General features: G+C 38.9%; 2 protein-coding genes across 3 annotated transcripts in view; both read right to left on the reverse strand.

Moving 5' to 3' along the window:
• Positions 1-7180, reverse strand: part of cmtm4 (CKLF-like MARVEL transmembrane domain containing 4) — a 40401-nt gene extending 33221 nt beyond the window's left edge. Inside the window, exon 1 of the mRNA XM_036584490.1 lies at positions 6632-7180. Coding sequence (XP_036440383.1) covers positions 6632-6817 — 186 coding nt within the window. The 5' untranslated portion in view covers positions 6818-7180. The remainder of the gene's footprint in view (positions 1-6631) is intronic.
• Positions 7181-13776: 6596 nt separating this feature from the next.
• dync1li2 (dynein, cytoplasmic 1, light intermediate chain 2) overlaps positions 13777-24878 on the reverse strand; it is a 34990-nt gene continuing 23888 nt past the window's right edge. The window contains exons 9-13 of one of the 2 annotated variants that reach the window (XM_036584487.1): positions 24233-24292; positions 23188-23229; positions 22093-22210; positions 16734-16856; positions 13777-14287 (exon numbers count right to left, since the gene is read on the reverse strand). In XM_036584487.1, coding sequence (XP_036440380.1) covers positions 14175-14287; positions 16734-16856; positions 22093-22210; positions 23188-23229; positions 24233-24292 — 456 coding nt within the window. In that variant the 3' untranslated portion in view covers positions 13777-14174. The remainder of the gene's footprint in view (positions 14288-16733; positions 16857-22092; positions 22211-23187; positions 23230-24232; positions 24293-24878) is intronic. The other variant, XM_036584488.1, reaches the window with a different exon arrangement.

A 24878-nucleotide genomic window follows, 5' to 3' on the forward strand; every position in this document is an offset into this window, starting at 1 on the left:
CCAAGCACAATGCTGAGCGTCGGATAGAGTGGTGTAAAGCACCGCCACTGGACTCTGGAGCAGTGGAAACGTGTTCTGTGGAGTGACGAATCAGCTTCTCTATCGGTCAGTCTGATGTTGAGTCTGGGTTTGGCGAATGCCAGGAGAACGTTACCTGCCTGACTGCACTGTGCCAGCTGTAGAGTTTGGTGGAGGAGGGATGATGCTATGGGGCTGTTTTTCAGGGGTTGGTCTAGAACCCTGAGTTCCAGTGAAGGGGAATCTTAAAGCTTCAGCACCAAGACATTCTGGACAATTGTACACTTCCAACTTTGTTGAACAGTTTGGGGAAGAACCTTTCCTGTTCCAGCATGACTGAGCCCCAGTGCACAAAGCAGCTCCATAAAGGCCTGACTGGGTGAGTTTGGTGTGGAAGAACTTGACTGGCCCTCACAGAACCCTGACCTCAACCCATCAAACACCTTTGGGATGAACTAGAATGGAGATTGTGAGCCAGACCCTCTCGTCCAACATCAGTGTCTGACCCCACAAATGCTCTTCTGGATGAATGGGCAGAAATTCCCACAGACTCTCTCCAACATCTTGTAGAAGCTTCCCAGAAGAGTGGAAGCTGTTGTAGCTTCAAAGGGGGACCAACTCCATATTAATGCCTATGGATTTAGAATGGGATGTGTAGGTGTCCTAATACTTTTGTCCATATAGTGTATTACAGAGGGGTTCCTTTCAAAGCCGCTGCAGTTGAGATTAAATAGCACAGAGCATTCAGTGTTAACACCTGCGTGATTGAATCCAGCGGGTTGTTGGGTTCTCGTTGGCAAAGCAGAAGCTCTTCCACCTACGATCATCCACCCTCACTGTGCACATGACAGGACTCACTGTGGTGGACGAGCCAAAAACATTTCCAAAAAAGTTGGGACGCTGTGCAAAATGTAAATGAAAACAAAATTCAATGATGTTCAAATCATTTAAACCCCATATTTAATTGAAAATAGTACAAAAACAACATATCAAATGATGAAACTCGAGAAATTTTTAACATTTGATTTGTCATCTTTGTTCTATTTTCAATGAAAAATAGGGTTTAAATGATTTGAACATCACTGAATTTTGTTTTCATTTATATTTTACACAGCGTCCCAACTTTTTTGGAAATGGGGTTGTATTTTAAAACGTGTAAATGAATAAAACTTTATCAGTGGAGTGAGACTTTCCTGCAGGACGTTATCTTTTGCGTCCGACGCTGTGGATCTTTCCTCTGGCTGAGTGTCCAGATGCATGTTTCCCATAATCACTTCCTCAGCTTCACTGTTAGTTTTCCTGCTGTGAATTCAAGTGTACGCGTCACTGCGAGCAGCAGGCAGTTAGAAATACGTTCCACATCTCCACGGAGACTTACAACATCTGGTTCAGAAACAGCTGGGATGTTGCTGCTCTGTCTGTTTTGCAAAAGAAAAAAACTTTCTTTCTTGTTTTTTTGGAATCCCTGCAAAAAGAAAGTACTTACAGACTAACAGAACAGTTATTTTGGTGACTAATCAAATAATCTCTCCATTATTTTGATTAATGAGTAATCTATCCTTCCATTTGATGAATAATCAAGAAATCTACCCATCAATTTGATGACTAACTGAGTAAATGACACCTTATTTTGATGGCTAATCAAGTAATTAATATTTGGTGGCTAATCAAGTAATCAACACATTATTGTGATGACTGAACAACCTACACATTGCTTTGATGACCAGTCGAGCAACTGACACATTGCTTTGATGACCAATCGAGCAACTGACACATTGCTTTGATGACAAAACGAGCAACTGACACATTGCTTTGATGACCAATCGAGCAACTGACACATTGCTTTGATGACAAAACGAGCAACTGACACATTGCTTTGATGACCAATCGAGCAACTGACACATAGCTTTGATGACCAATCGAGCAACTAACACAGTTTTGATTACCAATCGAGTAACTGACACATTTCTTTGATGACCAATCGAGTAACTGACACAGTTTTGACCAAATGAGTAACTGACACATTGCTTTGATGACCAATCGAGTAACTGACACAGTTTTGACCAAACGAGTAACTGACACATTGCTTTGATGACCAATTGAGTAACTGACACAGTTTTGATTACCAATCGAGTAACTGACACATTGCTTTGATGACCAGTTGAGTAACTGACACAGTTTTGATTACCAATCGAGTAACTGACACAGTTTTGACCAAACGAGTAACTGACACATTGCTTTGATGAGCAATCGAGTAACTGACACATTGCTTTGATGACCAATCGAGTAACTGACACATTGCTTTGATGACCAATCGAGTAACCGTCACAGTTCTGACCAAACGAGTAACTGACACATTTCTTTGATGACAAATTGAGCAACTGACACATTGCTTTGATGACCTACCAAATAACTGACACATTGCTTTGATGACCTACCAAATAACTGACACATTGCTGTGATGGCTAATGGAGTTATCAACACATTGTTTTGATTGCTAATAGTTTTGATCACTTATTGAATAAACAATTTAACTGACTAATCAAACTTATCTATCAATTTGATGATTAATTGTGTAATTTACCCACTTTTTTGACAATTAATTGAATAATTAGTTCAATTTGTATTTTTGACATTTTCTTTTAAAAGTCAAACTGGATTCAAATGTTTAATAAACTCATATTTTACACATTTTTATAATTTGAGCTTTAGTGGTTTAGTTTAGATTTCATTTTTTCATTTAAAAAATCTAATTTAAACATTATCATCATGCAAACATTCAGCTAATCACTGCTGAATCACTGATAAGGTAAACTTTAATCAGTAATTTGTCTTAATCAAGTTAAATCAATTAATGTTAGCCCTAGAAAAACACATACACAAATAACCTGATGAGCTTTGTCTTCTGAAACTAATTCACTTGAATTCAGCTGCTCTTTTATTTTCCTCGCCTGCATTCCACACACAGTCGGCACACAGCCAAATCCCGATTTCACTCGCAGTTCATGGAGGACACTCACTGCTTTAGTAGAGGTCAAACACACCAACAGTGAAAAGAATCATATCTGCAACACAACACAACCAACACATTACTGCACCTGAATAACTGACTCTAAATGTAGGTATTGTGATATAAACTGAGTCTGTTCTACAGTTTCTCATTAGACTGAATGAATAACTGACTCTAAATGTAGGTATTGTGATATAAACTGAGTCTGTTCTACAGTTTCTCATTAGGCTGAATGAATAACTGACTCTAAATGTAGGTATTGTGATATAAACTGATTCTGTTGCTATGAAAGGACGTATATAAAGTATGGAGAGGACGATCTCCCGTGTTGGGAAAAGAGAGAAAATAAAGCAGCCACAGAACACAGGTGTGAAAACTCTCACCTGGGAAATATTTCACTAGTTAGCCAGATAAGTGTAACCTCTAAGGGCCGGTATGTGGGTTCAAGCCACAGCTCCTCACTTACTATAGCAGACACTACTACTGAATAATTCTTAACAGATACTATAGCAGATACTAAGACATTCATAGTAGATACTGAATAATTAATAATTGATACTGAATAATTCAGAGTAGACGCTGAATAATTCAGAGTAGATACTGAATAAGTCATAGTAGATACTGAATAATTCAGAGGAGATACTGAATAATTTAGAGTAGATACTGAACAATTCATAGTAGATACTGAATAATTTAGAGTAGATACTGAATAATTCATAGTAGATACTGAATAATTTAGAGTAGATACTGAATAATTCATAGTAGACACTGAATAATTCATAGTAGATACTGAATCATTTATAGTAGATACTGAATAATTTAGAGTAGACGCTGAATAATTCAGAGTAGATACTGAATAAGTCATAGTAGATACTGAATAATTCAGAGTAGATACTGAATAATTTAGAGTAGATACTGAATAATTCATAGTAGATACTAAATAATTTAGAGTAGATACTGAATAATTTAGAGTAGATACTGAATAATTCATAGTAGTTACTGAGTAATTTATTGTAGATTCTGAGTAATTCATAGTAGATACTGAATTGTTGACAGTATTGATGGAGTAATAAGTCTTAATACTTGTTTGTAGTATATAAAGAATAGTTTGGGGTAAAAAAGAAGTAATAAGTGTTGAGATTAGTAAATTAGTATTAAGATTAAGGTTCATGGGGTTAAGCATGGTTTAATCCCTGTCTGGAGTCTGGATCTATTTCTCAGTGCACTGAGCAGGATTTCTCTCTTAGCTGGATATGTTAATCCAAAAGCACCGTCCAACAGAGACGCCCCTCAGCTCTCCTCCTGTCTGTCAGGTTATTTCTTTAAGCACTGTGATGTTATATTTCTGCCATATCACCTCTAACAGAGGTAAAAGTGACTGTTTTCATCCCATTTAACAGCCTGAACACCGACACAAACTCGCGGTCAACAACACTGCAACCGTAAACCACCTCACCTGTTATTAACACTGTAACTGTCACCCCCAACAGTTTATATACATATTAATATGAGTAACACCCATACTGTACTTTCTGCACCCTAGCAGAGCTACAGTTGTAGTAGTTGTAGTAGATGTATAGCTGCATGTAAGCCTTGCTGGAAAAAACTACAGAAACCATCAGGTGTTTTTGTTGGTTCCTCGTGGTTTCGTATTGTGTTTAGCCTTTTCTTAAAGGGTTGGTGTCACAGTATAAAGGATCCTGATGGTTTAACAGGTGACCTGTGACGGGTTCTAGACGCATTCGATGGGATCCGAATCATTAAGCCACATCCCATTAAGAAGCGAAAAGCATTAGGGCTTTAATCATACGCTGTGAAAAAAAGGGCTTTATCTTAAAAAGTGAGGAACCTGGTGGCCTTAAAGTTCTGAGTTCACTAAACTTCAAATAAGTTAACAGAATGTAAAACACAGATTACTGTCCTGCTAACTTACTATTATAAGTGATCATTTTTACAGTGTAAAGGTTCTAATTTTCAGCAGGGCACACACACACACACACACACATACATATATATATATATATATATATATATATATATATATATATATTGCTGTTGTCTGAACAAAACCTTGTATCTCCAAAATGGTAACTTTACAGGAGAAGGAAAAAACCTACTTTACTTTTAATGTAAGTCAATGGAACCAGACTTTTTTCCAGGTCATTCTGGGTCGTTTCTTTTAGTCCATTCTTCATGAAATTTACACACAATGTAAAGAGCAACAGGCATTTTTAAATTATGTCAAAAACTCAAAAACAAAATACAGCTGGTACAAATCAGCAGGTACTTTAGGCTCTATTTTGTCTTATTAGCTGTATGAGTAGCTATATGTCCCGTTAGCAGGGGTTTAGTACAGACAGCCTTTATAACATGTTATAATGTGTGCTTTTACAGTAATAAAACAGAAATGCAAATGAGTCAAGCAAAGACACATAGATACACAGATAGAGAGAGAGAGACGTAAATGAAATAAAATCAGTTTGAAACTATCATTTGATTTAGGTTTCAACACGTATTTTCAGCTGAAAATAAACATAAATAAACAGTGAAATGGTTAATTAAATACACTTCAACAAGGCAACTGGAGTCAAATCAGTTTACGGAAGTGTAATAGCAGTTTAAGAAGAATGGAGGGATGGGCAAGGAACAAATGAAAGGTAAAGGTGCATGACAGTTACGGATGGGTGAAAAAAGGAGCACTGATTAGCCAAAAAAAAAAAAACCTAAAAGGGAAACTTATGGTCGGTGTAATACTGCATAATGGACCTCACTAACATTTTCATCCTAGTTACAGCCCTGTATATGTGGGTGTATATGTATACACATATACACACATATATATATACACATACACACACTGATCAGGCATAACATTATGACCACCTCCTTGTTTCTATGCTCATTGTCCAGTTTATCAGCTCCACTTACTATATAGGTGCACTTTGTAGTTCTACAGTTACAGACTGTAGTCCATCTGTTTCTCTGATACTTTGTTAGCCCCCTTTTACCCTGTTCTTCAGCGGTCAGGACCCAAACTGTGCAGCAGCAGATGAGCTATCATCTCTGACTACATCTACAAGGTGGACTGACAAGGTGGGAGTGTCTAACAGAGTGGACAGTGAGTGGACACAGTGTTTAAAAACTCCAGCAGCACTGCTGTGTCTGATCTACTCAGACCAGCACAACACACACTAACACACCACCACCACGTCAGTGTTACTGCAGTGCTGAGAATGATCCACCACCCAAATACTACCTGCTCTGTGAGGGTCCATGGGGGTCCTGACCACTGAAGAACAGGGTAAAAGGGGGCTAACAAAGTATCAGAGAAACAGATGGACTACAGTCTGTAACTGTAGAACTACAAAGTGCACCTATATAGTAAGGTATATTGACCGGTGTATGTTTGTATATATATATATATATATATTAGTACTGAATAGTTTTTCACTCTTGTGTATTCTTGTATATGTGCTGCTGGAACACTGATCTCCCTTTGGAGATTAATAGAGTCTTAACTTAGTTTTATTCTGTTATTCTGCCCCCACAGTAACCCTCCACTGTCAGTGCCCGGATATAAACTCTAACATAATATAATCTCACCACTTCCAGCGCTTTCAGGATGCCGAAAGAGGAGCGGAGGTACTCCGTGTCCCAGCGGACGCCCCTGACCCCTCTGGCCGCCTGGACGGGCTCTGTGGTCGGCTGGTAAGGGCTGGTGGCGCCGCTCATCATGGAGGCGCTGGAGGCCTCTCCATCAAACACCTCCGGCTCCTCCGAGCTCCTCATCCTGCAGGAACAGCGGGGCTCCGAAACAGGCCGAAATAGCGAAGTAATAAAGCAGGACGGCAGGAAGTCCAGCAGCAGCAGCGGCTCCTCCGCCGGACTGAGGGAGCAGCAGCACCGCAGCTCAACTTGGAATCACTCACTGCTGACCTGCGGCTGCCGCTCGGCTCCAAACTCCGAACTCCATCTTCTCCAAACGGCTCATGAGGCTCCGTCTGCTCGCGCTGCGTTCATGCACGGAGCGGAAAACACTGCGAGGATGGACAAGCGGCCTTCAGCATGACGGACCTTCCTCACAAACACTACATCCCACTACATTACACTACATCCCACTACATTCCCACTGCTTTAACTCTGAGCTGCTGAGCTCTTCAGGCTCCGCCCATCATCCCCGAGAACAAAAACACAGAAGTTAAAAGTCCCAAAGAAAAACTGGGAATACAAATAAAATGCAGAACCTAAAAATAAATATATTAGGAAATTAAATCAAAACGAGTCGATAATAATAATAAGAGTCGGCTCGGAGCTCTGAGTGCTGCAGCCCTTTCTCTTTCACTGTGTTGACAAAACTTACAGTGCAAAAAGGGGAAAATTAAGGAAGTCCGGAGAGGTTGTCAAAATTTCTGCATTGTTATCTCGAGATCAAAAGATAATTAAGTCATGATCTCGAGAAAACTTTGCTATCTTAGGATCACAAGATAATTAAGTCCCAAGATAACAAAGTTGTTATCTGTTTTGTGTAATTGCAGTGGTGTCCCAAGTGGTTACTATGGTGTTTTTCTGATTGCAGTGGCGTCCCAGGTGGTTGCTAGGGTGTTTGATGTGATTGCAGTTCCTGCATACATTTCCTTTGAGAGAAATTTAAAAAAAACCTGATTTTTAAAATCATTATATGAAAACCATACACCTGGTCAAATGCTGGACACAAGCTGACCATTCCTAATCATGCCAAACATTCCGGACTTGGAACGGTGTTAATATCTTGAAAACTGCAGGACGACTTGGTGGACAAAATTCCCCTAGAAAAATAATAACTAGAAAAGTGCAGCGAAGGCGCAGCTGAAGCTAGCTAAGGTGTTACTAGGCAGTTGCTATGGTATCCCAGGTGGCTGCTAGGCAATTGCCATGGTATTCCAAGTAGTTGTAAAGCTGTTTCTTCATGGTTGCTAGGTGGTTGCTATGTTATCCCAGGTGGTTGTTAGGTGTTGCCAATGGACGTGTATCATTGAGATATAAATGGTGCATAAATGGTTGCCCCCCCCCACTTATTCTTGAAAACTGTGCATCTGATCAAAAAGCTATATACAAGCACACAATTTCTGACCAGACCAAACATTCTGGAGTTGGAAGTGTCCTTATCTCGAAAACTGTGGGAAGAGACAATTCAGTAACACAGCGATAAACTTGGCAACTGTTCGCTGAACGCTACTGCATAACAGCGACATAACCATGCCATAAACATGTCATAGCAGATCTCATGTGTTGTCATGAGAAATTTTGTTCGGTAATATACACCAATCAGGCATAACATTATGACCACCTCCTTGTTTCTACGCTCATTGTCCATTTTATCAGCTCCACTTACTATATAGTTTCACTTTGTAGTTCTACAGTTACAGACTGTAGTCCATCTGTTTCTCTGATACTTTGTTAGCCCCCTTTTACCCTGTTCTTCAGTGGTCAGGACCCCATGGACCCTCACAGAGCAGGTACTATTTGGGTGGTGGATCATTCGCAGCAGTGCAGCAACACTGACGTGGTGTGTTAGTGTGTGTTGTGCACAGCTTGTGTTGGTCATCCTCTAGTCCTTCATCAGTGGTCACAGGACGCTGCCCACAGGACGCTGTTGGCTGGATATTTTTGGTTGGTGGACTATTCTCAGTCCAGCAGCGACACTGCAGCACTGCTGTGTCTGATCCACTCAGACCAGCACAACACACACTAACACACCACCACCACGTCAGTGTTACTGCAGTGCTGAGAATGATCCACCACCCAAATACTACCTGCTCTGTGAGGGTCCATGGGGGTCCTGACCACTGAAGAACAGGGTAAAAGGGGGCTAACAAAGTATCAGAGAAACAGATGGACTACAGTCTGTAACTGTAGAACTACAAAGTGAAACTATATAGTAAGTGGAACTGATAAAATGGACAATGAGCGTAGAAACAAGGAGGTGGTCATAATGTTATGCCTGATCGGCGTAAGAAAATCATGTTATCATTAACTGTCATGCCAAATATTATAATGTTAGCTTAGACCACATGCTGCTATTTTGCTGCGTTCTCTAATTAGTCATCATGGCAATTATCATATTTTACTGGGAATAGTCTTAGTTAATGGCATTTAATTGGTACAATTAATAGTATCTGTAACATGATACCGTTATATTACTAAACATAATCAGTTATGACAGCATATGGCATGTGCTATGACATGTTTATAGCAAAATTGGCCAAAATTGGCCATTTAAGGTGGAATGGAAAAATTCAAGGTCCCTTTTTGGTCCAAAATAAACCACTAAAGCTCCAAAATGAGATGAGTGACCAAGAGTAAAGCAGAACAGGAGCTGAATGAAATTAAATCCTGAGTAATTCAAGAAAATCTGAATACTTTACTCCCTAATGTACTTGCTTAGAAGTCAAAATTACTTTACAATTACTCAGGAAGACACAAATCCATCAACATTTTATTTGTGTTCCTGGAACTGAGTGAATGCGCAGGACGCAGCGCTGCCCTCTAATGGAGAGTTCAAGGCCTCACAGCCATTCCAAGTCCAAAATAACTGGAGGAACAATAACAACCATGTAAATAGTCACTGACTGGGTAAAAAAAAGAGGACAAAATGATGGATGGAGTCTGGATTTGTGTTTTATTGAAGCCAAGTCTGAAAAAAGACATGTTTTCTTTATTTCTCTGCCGGCACTAAAAGCGAGATTCCACACAATCGCATTTACTGCATCAGGTTAAAGCCATACAGTCAGACTGAGGTGAATATGTGCACAAACAGGCCTTTTTCACATGGAAAGTGTCATGAAACTCCACACAGGGCTGAGAGCAGAAGCTTACTGGAACTTCTGCCTCCTTATAAACAGGGGAAGTGCGTATTTTAGGGGTTTTTAAGCGCAGCTGTCAAGTTTTAGCTAAGGCTGAGTAAAATATCTACAAAAAAAAAAAAAAAATCTGTTCATCATAACTGTTCTGCATCTACCACTGAAACCCAAACAAAGTGCAAATCGAATCGCTTCCTTAGATGTCCAAGACAAAAATATTGCTTTTTTTGGTGGACAGATTTGGACTCTTTCATCTGATGTTGCTTTATCTCCACAGGGAGAGCAGACGTGTCCAGCAAATGACGCTGTAGAAGCTTTGAAGAAGCTTCAAGCGCGGAGCCAGCGTGGCGGTTTTGGTGCGCGGTTTGTTTGCTTTAAATTTTAGATTTATAAAAAAAGGAAATTTAGCAAATAAATGGGCATAACAGTCCAATAAAACAGCTTCAAGAACGCCAAGTCTCGCTTTAATCCCACAATTACTCAAAGATTTCAAGAAAGATCTGCAGACGGAGCGAATGTGAAGAACGCATGTGAGGATACTTAAGTGCATTTCAGGTAAACGTGAGTGAAACTCGCTCTCCGAGCAGAGTGAATGGATTATAACAGGTGACGGTGAGAAGATTATTACAGAGCTTTAATGATGGAAGTGCTTAATTACTAAAACCGGGGGTAAATAGTCCAGACTTACCGACGATATTGACAATATTGTGCTTGACTATCAGCGAATGCTTAGCCCTGCCCAACAAAGACGCTAATTCATATGCATCATATGTAGATTCAGTATGCAAATGAGTTCCTCCGTTTGGTTGGTATGAGACTCTTTCTATACAATTAATACAGTTCATTAAAAAAAAAAGTAGACTCTGCACACCGTGTGGTCTTTTCCCTTAAAGAACTGAAAAAAAGCAAAAAAAAAACCAAAAAGATCAAACCATCAAGTAGGGCTGCACAATATTTTGTCAATTCTTATCATAATATTGGCATTTGTAATATGCAAATGAGCATGAGCCCCCTAGCCAATCACAGTGTGCTGTGAGCATCCCAACCAATCACATTATTTTATTTTGGTTAAAACAATGCAGATTCTCAATTGTGACACATTAATTCACCAAAGAGTCCTTAAAGGGGAATTCCACCAATTTTTAAAATTCCTGCATAAATAAGTGGTTCAGAGTGGTTTGGTGTGAAACGCTCTGTTCTAGATAAACTTACCGAGTCAGCACTGTTCACAGTGGTGGTGATAGGAACCAGACGTCCACCTCTAAAAGCTCCCTCACAGAAAGTTCCTACATGAAATGGTTATGAATTCACTGCCTGATGACTGAGACACTGTTTTATTCTTTTTTTGGGCCTAAAATTGATTAGGCAGGGCTAGGGTTCTCCCAAAAACAACTGCAGCCACAAAAACGAAAAGCGAAAAAGCTCTGCGCTCTGACACCTGCTAATACTTTCATCTCACCAGAAAAATTTCTTCATAATTTGTTAAAATAACTGACTTTTATACAGAAAAACTCTTTGTGTATTCACAGGGTCCGTTGATGCGGCCAGCGTGGGCAAGAATGGCCAGCAGGGTTTCGTTTTTTTTTTTTTGTTATTTTTTTAAACTTATCACTATTTTACCATCATCAACATTGCATATTGTCGCTCTCATGTAAAAACCTTGCAGCCTTGTTGTTTTTCATTTTTTTTGCATAATTTGAAAACCCCAACAGCCCTTTGCATTGTGTTGAAATGTCATGATGAACAGACTTACAGAAATGATCCAAAATTACTTGCTGCATTAACTTCCATCACAAGTTAACAATGTTTTTTTCCTTAAAAGTTACTATTTTAAAGATGCAGCGGAGATATATTTGTGTTGTAGTCATGGCGAAACCTGGTTCCCATCACCACCACCCCTGTAAATACATCTGAACCATTTCACACCAAACCACTCTGAATCTCTCTGATTACCCCTCAAACTGGATTACAGATGAATTTTGAGAAACTGGTGGAGTTCCCCTTTCACAGATCATATTCAGTGTAATGGTAATGCTGGTGTGTTGTGTGTACGGTGCAGCTCTACCACCAAAACATTCAATCAGAGCGAATACAGACCACCTCAGCGGGCAGAGGAAGAGTTTTGGAATGAATGGCTTCTCCAGGTTCGCTGACCCGGAACACGATTTAGGACGCGACTCCATACAAACGCACTCACTCACAACATATGGGTTCTTTGGTTCCAGGTTCCAAATCTGCATTTTCCTTTTTTTTTTTGTTTTGTTTCCTGAAGCGGCCGCCGTCGTCCAGAAGCCGCTTTAGCTGCTCCGTTTAACATCTTTTTTTTTTCTTTTTTTACTCTCTAACACTCGTCAAGGATGGTAAAACTGAATTAGAGAAAAAAAACAACCACAGGATTAAGTCACGTCTTCGGCTGATTCATCGAAAAAAATCAATACGTTGCTAAATTTTCTAAATTTGTTCTGCCTATTCTCACAAAAACTCCAAAAAAAAAAGAATTTCTTGAATTTACATGAATTAATTGGATATGATACAGTATCAGAGGAGATAACAGTAGCAAAAAGGGAAAAGTGACTATAGCTATTAGCGTGAAGGCTAGCACAGGCTGATGTAGGGCTGCTACACTGAAGGCAGAGCGGCGCTGGGCACTGAGGCGGGTCGAATAACGCATTTTCCTTGAGGGACGTTTCTCTACAGCTTCACTGTGTACATTTCAGGAATGTTTTACACTGCAAGACCGTCCGACAAAACAAAACAAAGTGACTTTAGAGAAACATTCGTTTCATTAGAACCATTCTGACTGGTACAGGTAACGTAGACGAGATATACTGGGGGGTGTGGGGGGTAGATGAGATATACTGGGGGTGTGCGGGGGGCAGTATTAGTGGTCTGGGCCATCTAGGTCAATTTCAGACACAGGTATGCAAAAACAAGCTTTTTATACATATATATTTATATATAGAAAAGAAAAGGCGTGCTTCCCTATTGCTCGGCTGAATTATCTAGGCCACAATGTAAGCAAAAGGTCAGGAGAAATAAGCAAGAGCAATAGCATACCACAGATCTGTAGAAAAACAAAACTAAATAAAATAAATACCTGAAACAGGACAAATTTGGAAAAAAAAATAAAGAGACAGCAAAATTACAAAATTAAATAAAATAAACTAAATAAATACTAAAAGCCTGGCAAAAAAAAAGGCGATACAACAGAAAACAAAACTGAAGAAAAAAAAAAAATGAAGACAGAAAAAAAAAATAAAAAGATAAAAAAAAAGGACCGAAACCTTTGACCGTTGGTGCTACAGTGCAATTCCTCTTCTGGAGACACAGACGCCGGCTGTGCCAGGCACTTGGGAGTTTTCGGATAATTTTTTTTAAATTTTATTTTTCAGGAAAAATGCTGCCCCGCCCCTTTTCTCCCAAAAACAACTGTAGCCACAAAAACGAAAAGCGAAAAAGCTCTGCGCTCCGACACCTGCCAATACTTTCGTCTCATCAGAAAAATTTCTTCATAATTTGTTAAAATAACTGACTTTTATACAAAAAAACCGAACTAAAGCTCGTATAGCAAACTCTTTGTGCATATTTACAGAATCCGTTGAGGCGGCGAGCGTGTGCCGATCCCGTCCGCGCTTTAAAGGCCAGCAGGTTTTTTTTTTAACGTATTCATTTAACTATTATTATTTTTTTTTACATTTTTTTTCCTTTTAAATCGGTCGTTTAGTGTCATGACGTCAGTGGTGGAGTTAGCACGTTAGCGAAGAAGCTAAACGTCTGATGGATGAAAACCGAGTAAATACTTCTTCTTCGAAGCTTTGTTTTCATATAAATACATCAATATCGCATCTACGTCTTTACATACTACATACTTTCTGCAAGAATTTAATTCTGAATTGAATATATTTCGCCTTTTTTTGTTTTTTTTTCTTTTTTTAAATCACCTGAAGCCACTGCGATCCTCCAATAGGTAAAGCAGAACAAGAAACAGCAGCATGTCTCAGTATGTTTGCTGGGAGGATGAGGAGGAGGAGGATGATGAAGATGGGGGGGGTATCAACTTGTGTGTACATGCATCGTTTTAACCTGCCACGCCTGCCTCGACAAAAAACATGACCACAAAAAATGTTTGGAAATAAACAAATGTAGTATTCAGATCTCTCTTTGCCCCGCCCCCAAACACCTGATGTCATCCCAGCGTACTGAACGAGTGGGGGGGGCGGATTTTGGTCATTACAGTTTTCTTTATGTTCTATAATCATGGTTTTGTTTTTCCAGAGTGTTTTGATGTTGTTTATTCTCGGAGGAGCTCACGCCTCGTTCTCCGCGGCGGGGGTGCTGTTGTTGGCCTTTAGCGTGGAGTCCGGTTTCTGTGTCATTCGGTCCAGCTCCGCCTGGACGTCAGTCAAAGCCGGCTTCTGCCCTTGGAGAAAAAACAGAGAGAGAGAAAACAGAGTAATCTCCTGTAGCGTCTGCGCTCACATATCCAACACTGAGGGCCCAGTACAGCAACAAAAATAACCTGACAGTGGACACACCCCCTCTCCCTGAGGTATAATAAATAAATAAATAAATCAAATTAAAGTTTGTGATTTAGTTGAAAATAATAAAATTTTTAGACTACAATTTTACTAGAAAAATATATTTTTTTAAACATGCATACGATATAAAAATATTTTACTTTTAAAATAAACTTCAGAAAACATTTAGAAAGCATTTTCAATATTAAATACTGTTATATGCAAAAACTAACATCTTTTTTTTCACATTTGGTTGATTTAAGAAATTTATTTTCTGCAAGTTTTAGTGCACAATTTCTATTACAAACATTTATTTAAAGTTAAAATTAAAAAAATTTAACTGACTTTTTTTAAATATGCATACTATACAAAATGTCATTTTTTAAATAAAGTGCAGAAAATATTGAGAAAGCATTTACGATATTAAATAGTCATATGCAAAAATTTTAACACCTCCACTCAAATGACATTTTGTTGATTTAAGTGAATTTTTGTTTTCCTGCAAATTTTAGCGCACAATTTATTTGCTGGTTTGAACACAGTAACCAATATCTTAATTTCAGTAAATAAACAGTAACTGTGCTTTGAAATGCATCATGTTGAAATCCATGCATGTCTGTTTTTTAAAAAGGGGACTGTTGCATAAACACATTTTGCAAAAGTTTTACTGATTGGAATTGATTATTATTTGGACTACAAAACATAAAATATGCAAATTTAGGACTGAAGGGAGCATCTGCATATTTTAGCAATTTATCTCAACATAAAAATCAGAATATAACTAACTTTATAAAAGATTTTGCTATACTGTGTATCATAAAGCAAAGATAACATCAATATCATTGCACATTTTTGATACAGAGACCCTTAAAAAAATGTGCTGAGGGTGGAAATTAAACAGGAAACTCGTTATTTTAATGGCACAAAAGTCTGAACATCAAAGTAATGTAGAACAAGCTCTGCTTTGTTCTACCTCGAGGAGGGGTATGTCTAAAAAAACAGCTTTTTTTGGTGGATTTGTTGCTGTACGAGTCCCGAGAGAGTGGAGGTTTGAGGAGGTCTGAGGAGGTTTATGGAGGTCTGGGCTGCGTTTCAGTGCTGGAATGCTGCGACAGCAGAAACATGACGGCGGCTGCACACATGCAAAACTAATCATGAGGGCGAACGAGTGAGGAAACAACGGCTGCATGCACTTCCTCTTTTCATCCACAGCAGAGAGGTTTAGACGCCAAGGCCATGACATCAGTGAGAGGAGGACAGCAGTGAGGTCAGCTTTTAGGACTTAATGTGGATGAAGAGTGACAGAGCATTAACCTGTACAGGCTCCGCCCACAAATACGTTCTTTCATAGGTGCTGCTGTGAGGTTGGACAAACTTTACAGAGCGCTATTAAAAATCCCATTAAACCTAGTGAGGAACTGTAGAACAGACAGTTCATATCACAATACCTACATTTAGAGACAGTTATGTTAGATATAAACTATAATCTGTCCTACAGTTTCTTATTAGGCCGAATGAATAACCGGCTCTAAATGTAGGTATTGTGATATAAACTGATTCTGTTCTACAGTTTCTCATTAGGCTGAATGAATAACCGACTCTAAATGTAGGTATTGTGATATAAACTGAGTCTGTTCTACAGTTTCTCATTAGGCCGAATGAATAACCGGCTCTAAATGTAGGTATTGTGATATAAACTGAGTCTGTTCTACAGTTTCTCATTAGGCTGAATGAATAACCGACTCTAAATGTAGGTATTGTGATATAAACTGAGTCTGTTCTACAGTTTCTCATTAGGCTGAATGAATAACCGGCTCTAAATGTAGGTATTGTGATATAAACTGAGTCTGTTTTGCAGTTTCTCATTAGGCTGAATGAATAACCGGCTCTAAATGTAGGTATTGTGATATATACTGAGTCTGTTCTACAGTTTCTCATTAGGCTGAATGAATAACCGACTCTAAATGTAGGTATTGTGATATAAACTGAGTCTGTTCTACAGTTTCTCTTTAGGTTTGATGGGATTTTCACCAGCACTCTAAAGTTTGCCTAACCTCACAGCAGCACCTATGAAAGAACCCATATGTGGTCAAAGCCTGGACAGATCAAATCATGCATTAGATGATAAAATAACTATGCAGTGACGTGAAACAGGAGTCACGTCGTTTAAGAGTTAAACCAGCGAGGGCGAGACGTCACCGGCTGCTTCAGCGTCTCTTCGATAGTCCCGGCCTGACGTGCTCTCCGACTCTACAGGTAAACCTCCACACAACAGTGTTTTCCAAAGGTAACAGCAGCGTATTCAGGCAGACTCTGTGCAGGTTAGACAGGTTAGTGAAGGTTATTTACCTGTTTTCTTTGCAGACCCCTGCACTGTGGCCCCTGCGGCCCCGGGGCTCCCTGGCGAGCCCGTCTTTTTACTCAGCAGACTGTTGAAGAAGTTTGCCAAAACGCCCTCGTTCGCAGCAGCACCTGGAACACACAACACACAACAGACACACAGTTACATTTTCAAAATTTCCCCAAGGTTAAAAGTTTAAGATGTAAACAAAGTCATTCAGAGTGGTTTTGTGTGAAATGCTCTGTTCTAGAGAAAACAGACTCTGCCTGAGGTCTGAGACACTGTTTTACGGCTGTTTTGAGAAGAATTTAAATCTAAAACACATTTTGTAAACTCCATTCATGGTGGAGGGATATATGCAGGGTGTTGTGAGGCAAAATAGTCCCCAAAGAAAACTTATTATTTCAGATTTTCCACTATTTTCCATCATCAACATCCCATATAAGCTCAGAAGACTCGTGTAGGTTCACTGGTGGTTCTGGATAGTAAATAAAATGTCTATATTTGTGTTGTAGTCATGGCGACCCCTGTTTCCTATCACCACCACTGTAAAGACATCTGAACCATTTCACACCAAACCACTCTGAATCACTCTGTTTACATCTCACACACTGAAAAATTGGTGGAAATTCCCATTTAATCAACAAGACGATGGATAAAATTTATGTTTACACCTTCTGCATGTAGTCATTTACTGTATTAAACGTCCATTTTTACATATAGAACAAAAAGGCTCTACAGGGATGCACCAATATGGGATTTGTGGACGCCACATCACCAATACTGATACAAAAACATTTGTAAATGTATAAATTGGGATTACATCTACCTGAATTAGCATTACAGAGAAATAAAGCATTACTTCTGTAGTTACAAATGCAGTAAAATGAATAAAATAAATGAAATGCAGATATTTTAGTGCAGTAACCCAGCAGCACATAAATATTCTGCTCTTCTGAAGTTCAATAAACACATCATATATTTGTCTGAAGTATCAGTCAAATCTAATCATCTGTAGGATAGTTATTCATTTTTTTACATCAAATATCTGCCAATATTGACACGGATATCATCATGCTTCTCTATAATGCTCTATAATGTTCATATGATCCACACAGTCATTCTGACAGACTGTAATACACTACAGGAAGTGTAGGGGGCGATATGGCTTCTACTGTTTCATTTAAAAAGCTCTATAATGTTCATATGATCCCCACAGTCATTCTGACAGACTGTAATACACTACAGGAAGTGTAGAGGGCGATATGGCTCTTTTTTTGGTTTACTTTTCTACATCATTTGATGTCCTTTACATGATGAATGGACCAATAGAAATGCTCCAAAATAGCTTGTGATAAAATCATAATGTTTTTCTTTGAACAGTAAAAATATGTATTGATATTTCTTTCTATAAATTCTTATTTACTTTTAAGAACAAAACACAATATAATATAGTAACAGATTCTTATTGTGCATTGCTGCCCTTGACAACAAGTTTTGGCTCCCTGCTTTAGGTGTAAAAGCACTCAAGGAGGGTAAAGCAGAAAAACAACTCAAAAATGACCCAGAAAAGCCTTCATGTTTCACCACACTGTTTTGGACTGTGTTCATTTATCTGTGCCAAAAACCAGCAAAGTGAGAACCAGCCAGCTGTGTGAATAGAGCGCAAAACTTTCAATTAAAGTTGATTTAATTTATAAAGCGCCTCATTCCTGCTGGTATGCGGCACGCTCTCCTGCTGAGCTTAACAACGGAGAAAATGTCAATATTTCTGGCCAGGCAGACCAACTGAGACCTCCAGGAATTTAGGGAATAATATTCAGAGCCCCCTCATGATGGCAGTGTTCGCAGTGAAATTAAGGGAGAAATAAAAGAACACAGCATCTCCACCTGAAGTGGAAAATAACCCAGAAGTCTCCATCCATCAGCACTGGAGATCGAGGCTAATGCAGCAGGTGCATCACAATTATTACATAATTGCCTGAGGTGTGTGTGTGTGTGTGTGTATCCAACAGTGTAGTGAATCAGTTCGATAGTGTTACGCCTGATTCACACATGCTTCCTCTGCGTGGCTGAGCGATGCGGCGGCGTGAGCACTACAGCTTGAATGAGCTGGACTTTCATACATACAGCATTTGTGCTGCGGAGCGGAGCAGCGAGGAAGTTCCACAGACATTAAGGCCCAGTCCCATTTCTTCTTTTTACCCCTGCCTCTTGTTTTCGAGTGTCACCCTAACCCCTTGGAACTGAGTTACAGGGTAGTGGTTGAAATCTTGCCCTACGAAAGGGGACCCAAAATACCCCAAAGAGCATCACTTCATTAACAGCTACCAGCGCTGCTCTGTAGGCGACCCTGCCAGTCTGCAGTGACAGCAGAGGAGGGTAAAGTTCAGCTCCTCACTGCTGGGCTTTAGTTACATTTAGGGCATCATATGATCTTCAAAGAGGGGGGCAATTATTTATTATCACCCACCAATACTTCTTCAGTGATATGAAGCTCAGATATTCACCAGATTCTTGTTAGAATTTTTCCGTTCCACCTTAAATGGAGCAGCAGTTACATTCTGGCACTTCAGACGTCTGAACTGCTGGACTATTTAAGGTGGAACGGGAAAATTAGCTAGCTAGCTACCGAGACATTAGCATGCTATTAGCGATTTTTATGCTTGTTATGAAGAAAATGACCAAAATACACTGAAACGACATTAAACTAAGATAAAACAGTGGTTATCCTATTTTTTAAACGGAGAAAATTCTCACATTTGTGTGTTTCTTTGGTCTCTTGTTCCCCATCTTGCCGGTTTTTCTTTTTTTCTCATAACTCTCTGTTTGGAGTCTCTGGAAAAACCTCCATTTGGAGGGTCATGTAGCCCCAGCACTTCACCCTCCCCCTCTATCTCAACAAGAATCAGGACACCCTACATCTAGACGAGAACACGCAAAACAGAGGGCTAAGGGCTCAGTGGTAGGGGCGAGGGGTGAAATGGGACTGGGCCTCATTTTTCCAGACGTATTGATGATGACAGTCAATAAATACAGGGTGATTTAAAAAGATTCATCTGATTTCAAAGCGCCATATTTTTACAACCGTGAGGTGTCTAGGAACCAATCACAATCCAATTGAAAGAGGGGGTCATAGAGTTTCCGACTGTCAGTGGAAGATGGCTCCCCTTCAGTCTGAGAGGAGATGAGACCCCTGAGCAGAAAGCGTTCTGCTTTCTCCACTTCAATAAGAGTGAATCCGTCATAACTGTGCAGTGTGATTTTCGTGGGCAGTGAAGCTCCAGCAGCTCAGAGCGTTCGACGTTGGTTCCACAACACTGGATGATCTCCGAAATCGCACTGAAAGAGCCGTGAGTGCAGCGACACCCGACACGCTCAATCCAGTATGGGATGAGTTTGACTATGGCGTTGATGTTGTCTGTACAGCAGGAGGAGGTTCATATTGAGCACTTATAAAACTACATAAACTTTATGCTCATTTAAACCATTTACAGTTCACTGCATTGATCTGTAACGATGTACAAGTGAAATAAATCATTTTGAAATCAGATGAAACTTTTTGAATCACCCCGTATAATTTATAAAGCACACGATATATTTGTTTATCCTCGGCAGCGTTCTGACTGTGATTAGGCAAAAGCCTTCCAAGCCAGATTTCCCAACTGGGAAATCTGTCTGCAGCACAGAATGTTTAACTAGTATTTCATTATGAATTAAATTAAATGTAAAAATTAGGGTTTTTAAAGTTTTTACACAGTTTTCTGTTTAATTTTCATTGATTTTCATGGCTTATTTCAATTTGCTGCGTGACGTGCACAGGAAAAAACGGCACTGGGTCTATTCTCGAAAATCCCTCGGACGCTCTGCCGTTCCGCTCACACAGCCTGTGTGCAAGTGCTAACCTGTTAACATGAGCGCTGAATTGAAAAGCCGCTCCGCGTCGCTCACGACATGCAGAGGAAGCATGTGTGAATCAGGCCTTGGCCTCCTAGTAAACACAGCTAAGGTGCCAGATGGCTAATAAGCCAACTGGGACATTAGGCTCAGTCCTATTTCACCCCTCGCCCCACCACTCAGCCCTTAGCCCTCTGATTTGTGTATTCACATCTAGGGTTAGTGTGTCCTGATTCTTGATGCGATAGAGGGGTAGGGCGAAGTGTTAGAGCTCCAGGGCTCTCCAAACAGAGGATTTTCCTTAATAACACTCCAAACAGAGTGTTCTAAGGGAAAAAATAGAAAAAAAGCGACAAGATGGCTGAGCAAGCGACCAAAGAAACCCTCAAATGTGAGAAATTATGATGACTACTGTATTATCTTAGCTTAATGTTGTTCGAGTGTATTTTGGTCCTTTTCTTCATAACAAGCACAACAATCGATAGTAGTGCTGATGTCTCGGTATCTAGCTAGCTAAATTTCCCGTTCCACCTTATACAGTCCAGCAGTTACATTCTGGCACCTCAGACATCCAAACTGCAGCACCATTTAAGGTGAAAATTCTAACAATAAGCTGGTGAATATCTGAGCTTCATATCACTGAAGAAGTATTGGTGGGTGATAATAAATAATTGCCCCCCTCTTTGAAGGCATATGATGCCCTAAATGTAACTAAAGCCCAGCAGTGAGGAGCTGAACTTTACCCTCCTCTGCTGTCACTGCAGACTGGCAGGGTCGCCTACAGAGCAGCGCTGGTAGCTGTTAATGAAGTGATGCTCTTTTTATTTGAGGGTCCCATTTCAGAGGGGAGATTCAACCACTACCCTGTAACTCAGTTCCAAGGGGCAACACTCAAGAACAGGGAGTAGGGGTAAAGATGAGAAATGGGATTGGGCCTTTGGCTTCAACTTTAATACATGCATATGATGAAGACAAACTGTCAATCCCAGTTATTGATGAACAATCATCAGCTAAAATTCCATGACTGTGACAGACCTATAACACAGCTAAAAATAAGAAGACTTAGCAACACCTAAAACGCCTCAGACTGTGTGATGTTCAGTATCTCTAATAGTCTTGATGATGTGTTTTCTGACACTGTGTGACTCACTGTTATCTATAAACATGGACTAAAGTATATTAGCATAGCGAACATAGTAGCATTTAGCACGTTTATAGATAACAGTGAGTCATGCAGAGTCAGAAACCACATAATCAAGACTATTAGAGATACTCACCATCACACAGTCTGAGGCGAGTGATGATTTAAGAAACTGATGCTAATCGACTGGCTATAAGTTTATGTTACCTGATAGCTACACTGGTCTTGTAGCTTCAGTGCTAAAACTAAAGAAGCACCAAGCATGCCTTGGCTGACTGACATTAGGAGTGAGGTAGAAATTATCGCTTTAAAGCTGGAAGGACGCTCACCCTTCATGTTGGGGTCGGGTTTCTTCACTGTCGTCATGGGCGACACGCTCGCCACGTTTGTAGGTCCGGCGCGTCCCGTAGGCCGAGGGGATCCAGACGCGGTCCGCGCTGGAGACTCCTGCACACACAGTTCATATATAAGGTCAGAGATTTGACCAAACCATTTCCATAAAGCAGAGCTGGCCAATACGGTTAAAAATCCATCTCGCTATATATTTTATAACCTTTGGCTGATAAATGATTTCAGTATTCATTTCAGTATTCAAATGATTTCGTTCGCCCTGGAAAGGTTTAAGAGTGAAGAACCACGATTTGGGCTAAACAATTTAGTAGTTAAACGCAGCGAGACTTGTTTACTGCAATAAGAGCTAAAATATAATTAATATAAAAAAATATTTTGGCTGAGATGTAAACAATCTAAATTTTCTAATTTACTATCCAAAATCCACCAGTGAACCTCCATATGCCTCGTTTGTTTTTATGTGATGATAAACGTAAAATAGTGGATAATCTTAAAAAGATATGATCCTTTATTATTGCCACAACAGGGAAATTCACAGTGCTACAGCAGCAAAGGGACAGCAAGGCACCAAGCAAAATAGTATCAGGAAGAGAATTAATAAACAAGGTAATTAACTTGTTTATTACTTTACACGGTTACAGTTTGTTACTTATAACTTTATAGACAATATAAAAAACACTAAATATAAAAAACACTAAATATAAAAAATAACTAATAATATTTGCGTGTATTGCACATGGATATGGTGAAGAATTAACAGTTTAAACATTATAAATAGAAAGGCTAAAAAATCTTTACACTATTATGCCGAAATTTTGAAAAATCAGTGAACTTGTCCTTTAATTTTGAATTTAATAGTTTTTACAGTATGTGTCATCAGACCTTCATGTGTATAGGTATTCTTATCTGTACTTATGTATTGTACCATTTCAAGCTGAGCTTTGATCACAAACCTAAAAATTACACTTTGATTTTAATGCTTTAAGTTCTGAACTGTACTGATTTTACATTTTATAAATGTACAGAAACTCAATTAGCTATTTAAAACTAAAACAACAAGAAGTTTTACTCACCGTTCCTCTTGTTGGAGTGGCTGGCTGCTTGGCTAACAACGACTGCACGACAGAAAAGGATATAATGAGATATAACCACACTTCAGTTCACATTTAAAGTAAAACAAACAAAAACTAAACCAGTCCAAGAAAAAGTGGCAGAATAAGCTTAGCTTTTAACAGAAAGACACTAAACGAGTACATGATATTAACCAATTTGGGTCCATACTGGAATCATTTATTTATATTTATTACTTTTTTTAAACTACAGCGGCTCTTAGAGCCTCACTGAGCACTAATCGGAAAAAGAAATCAAAACTGGTCAAACAGTAACAACAATACTGTGATCATTTCTCGTAAGAAACTGAGATGAACACAAAACTTATTTTGTCATTAAAAAAAATTGGACCAAAGGATAAAAGTACAATTAGAAAATCTCTTATTAAAACTAGAAGGAGCAGGGAATAAATAAACAAATAAATAAATAAATAAATATACACATATGTTTTTCTCTGTCTCATATATATATATATATATATATATATATATATATATATATATATATATATGTATATATATATATATATATACACACACACACACACACACACATACATATTTTATATATGTATATAAAAAACAGAAACACACTTATACAACTAACTGGATACACACAAGATTTCTGAATGAAATTAGCATTTCATACTGGTTGGATAGGCAGTGGCATAAAATGACCTGACATCAAAATAGAACTCTTTTTGTCAAACAGAATAAAATTCTGTGACCAATTTCCTTTTTAATTCTTTAGGTGTAAAAGGGTTAAAGTGGTTATAAATAAGCTAAGAAAGCAAACCAAGTACTACTCATCAGTATTACTGAGCCAATTAAACAACAAATATATGCAGGGACCAAAAAATTAGCCTTTGTACCAAATAACATTATTATAATCAATATTAACACTGTATAATCAATGCTGTCTGACTGACAAAGCAACACACAATGTCTTTACTCAGACAGTGCAGGGCTGTGAGAGATGGACACTGTTGTTCATGATGTGGAAACAGACCTGCTGCTTCATGAGAAACACCTGCTCATCCTCAGCGTTGATCTCTTTATCATGCACCAGCTGGAGAGGAGACAAACACAGTGTGACACAAATAATAATAATAATAATAATAATAATAATGAGAATTCATGTTATAATAATAATAATAATAATAATAATACACAACCAGTTTAATTTAAATAAAGCTCATAACTCTGAAAAAGTAACTACTGGAGAAGCAAAAACAAATTATAAATTTCAATGCGAGTTAATGTAAGAAGATTTTAGTCTAAGTGGTTTTGGACTGTTTCTATCTGTCCTGCCATGACACTGAGTGTGTTTACATGCACTCAATAATCCTAATCCTAATCATAATCAGATTTCTGCAGTTATCTGATTATTCAAATAAAAAGCACACTCTGATTTCTTAGATCGGAGTAAGGTCTAGAAATGCAATTAAGAAATCTGATTGATTTTAGCTCAGTAATCAGATTTCTCAGTGCATGTGAACTCTTACTCTGATTTCTTTCGGGTTTCTCAGTCTGAGCATGTGTGAAAACAGACGGCGATACCGGAAATAAGCGAGCAGCGTCGCCGCGAGACACAGCAAAACACTTTCGGAGCGACGCTGAAACCAAATATATGCTTAACGAAATGAAGGATTTAA

The sequence above is a fragment of the Colossoma macropomum genome, unplaced genomic scaffold, assembly GCF_904425465.1.
Source record: "Colossoma macropomum unplaced genomic scaffold, Colossoma_macropomum, whole genome shotgun sequence".
NCBI lineage: Eukaryota > Metazoa > Chordata > Actinopteri > Characiformes > Serrasalmidae > Colossoma > Colossoma macropomum.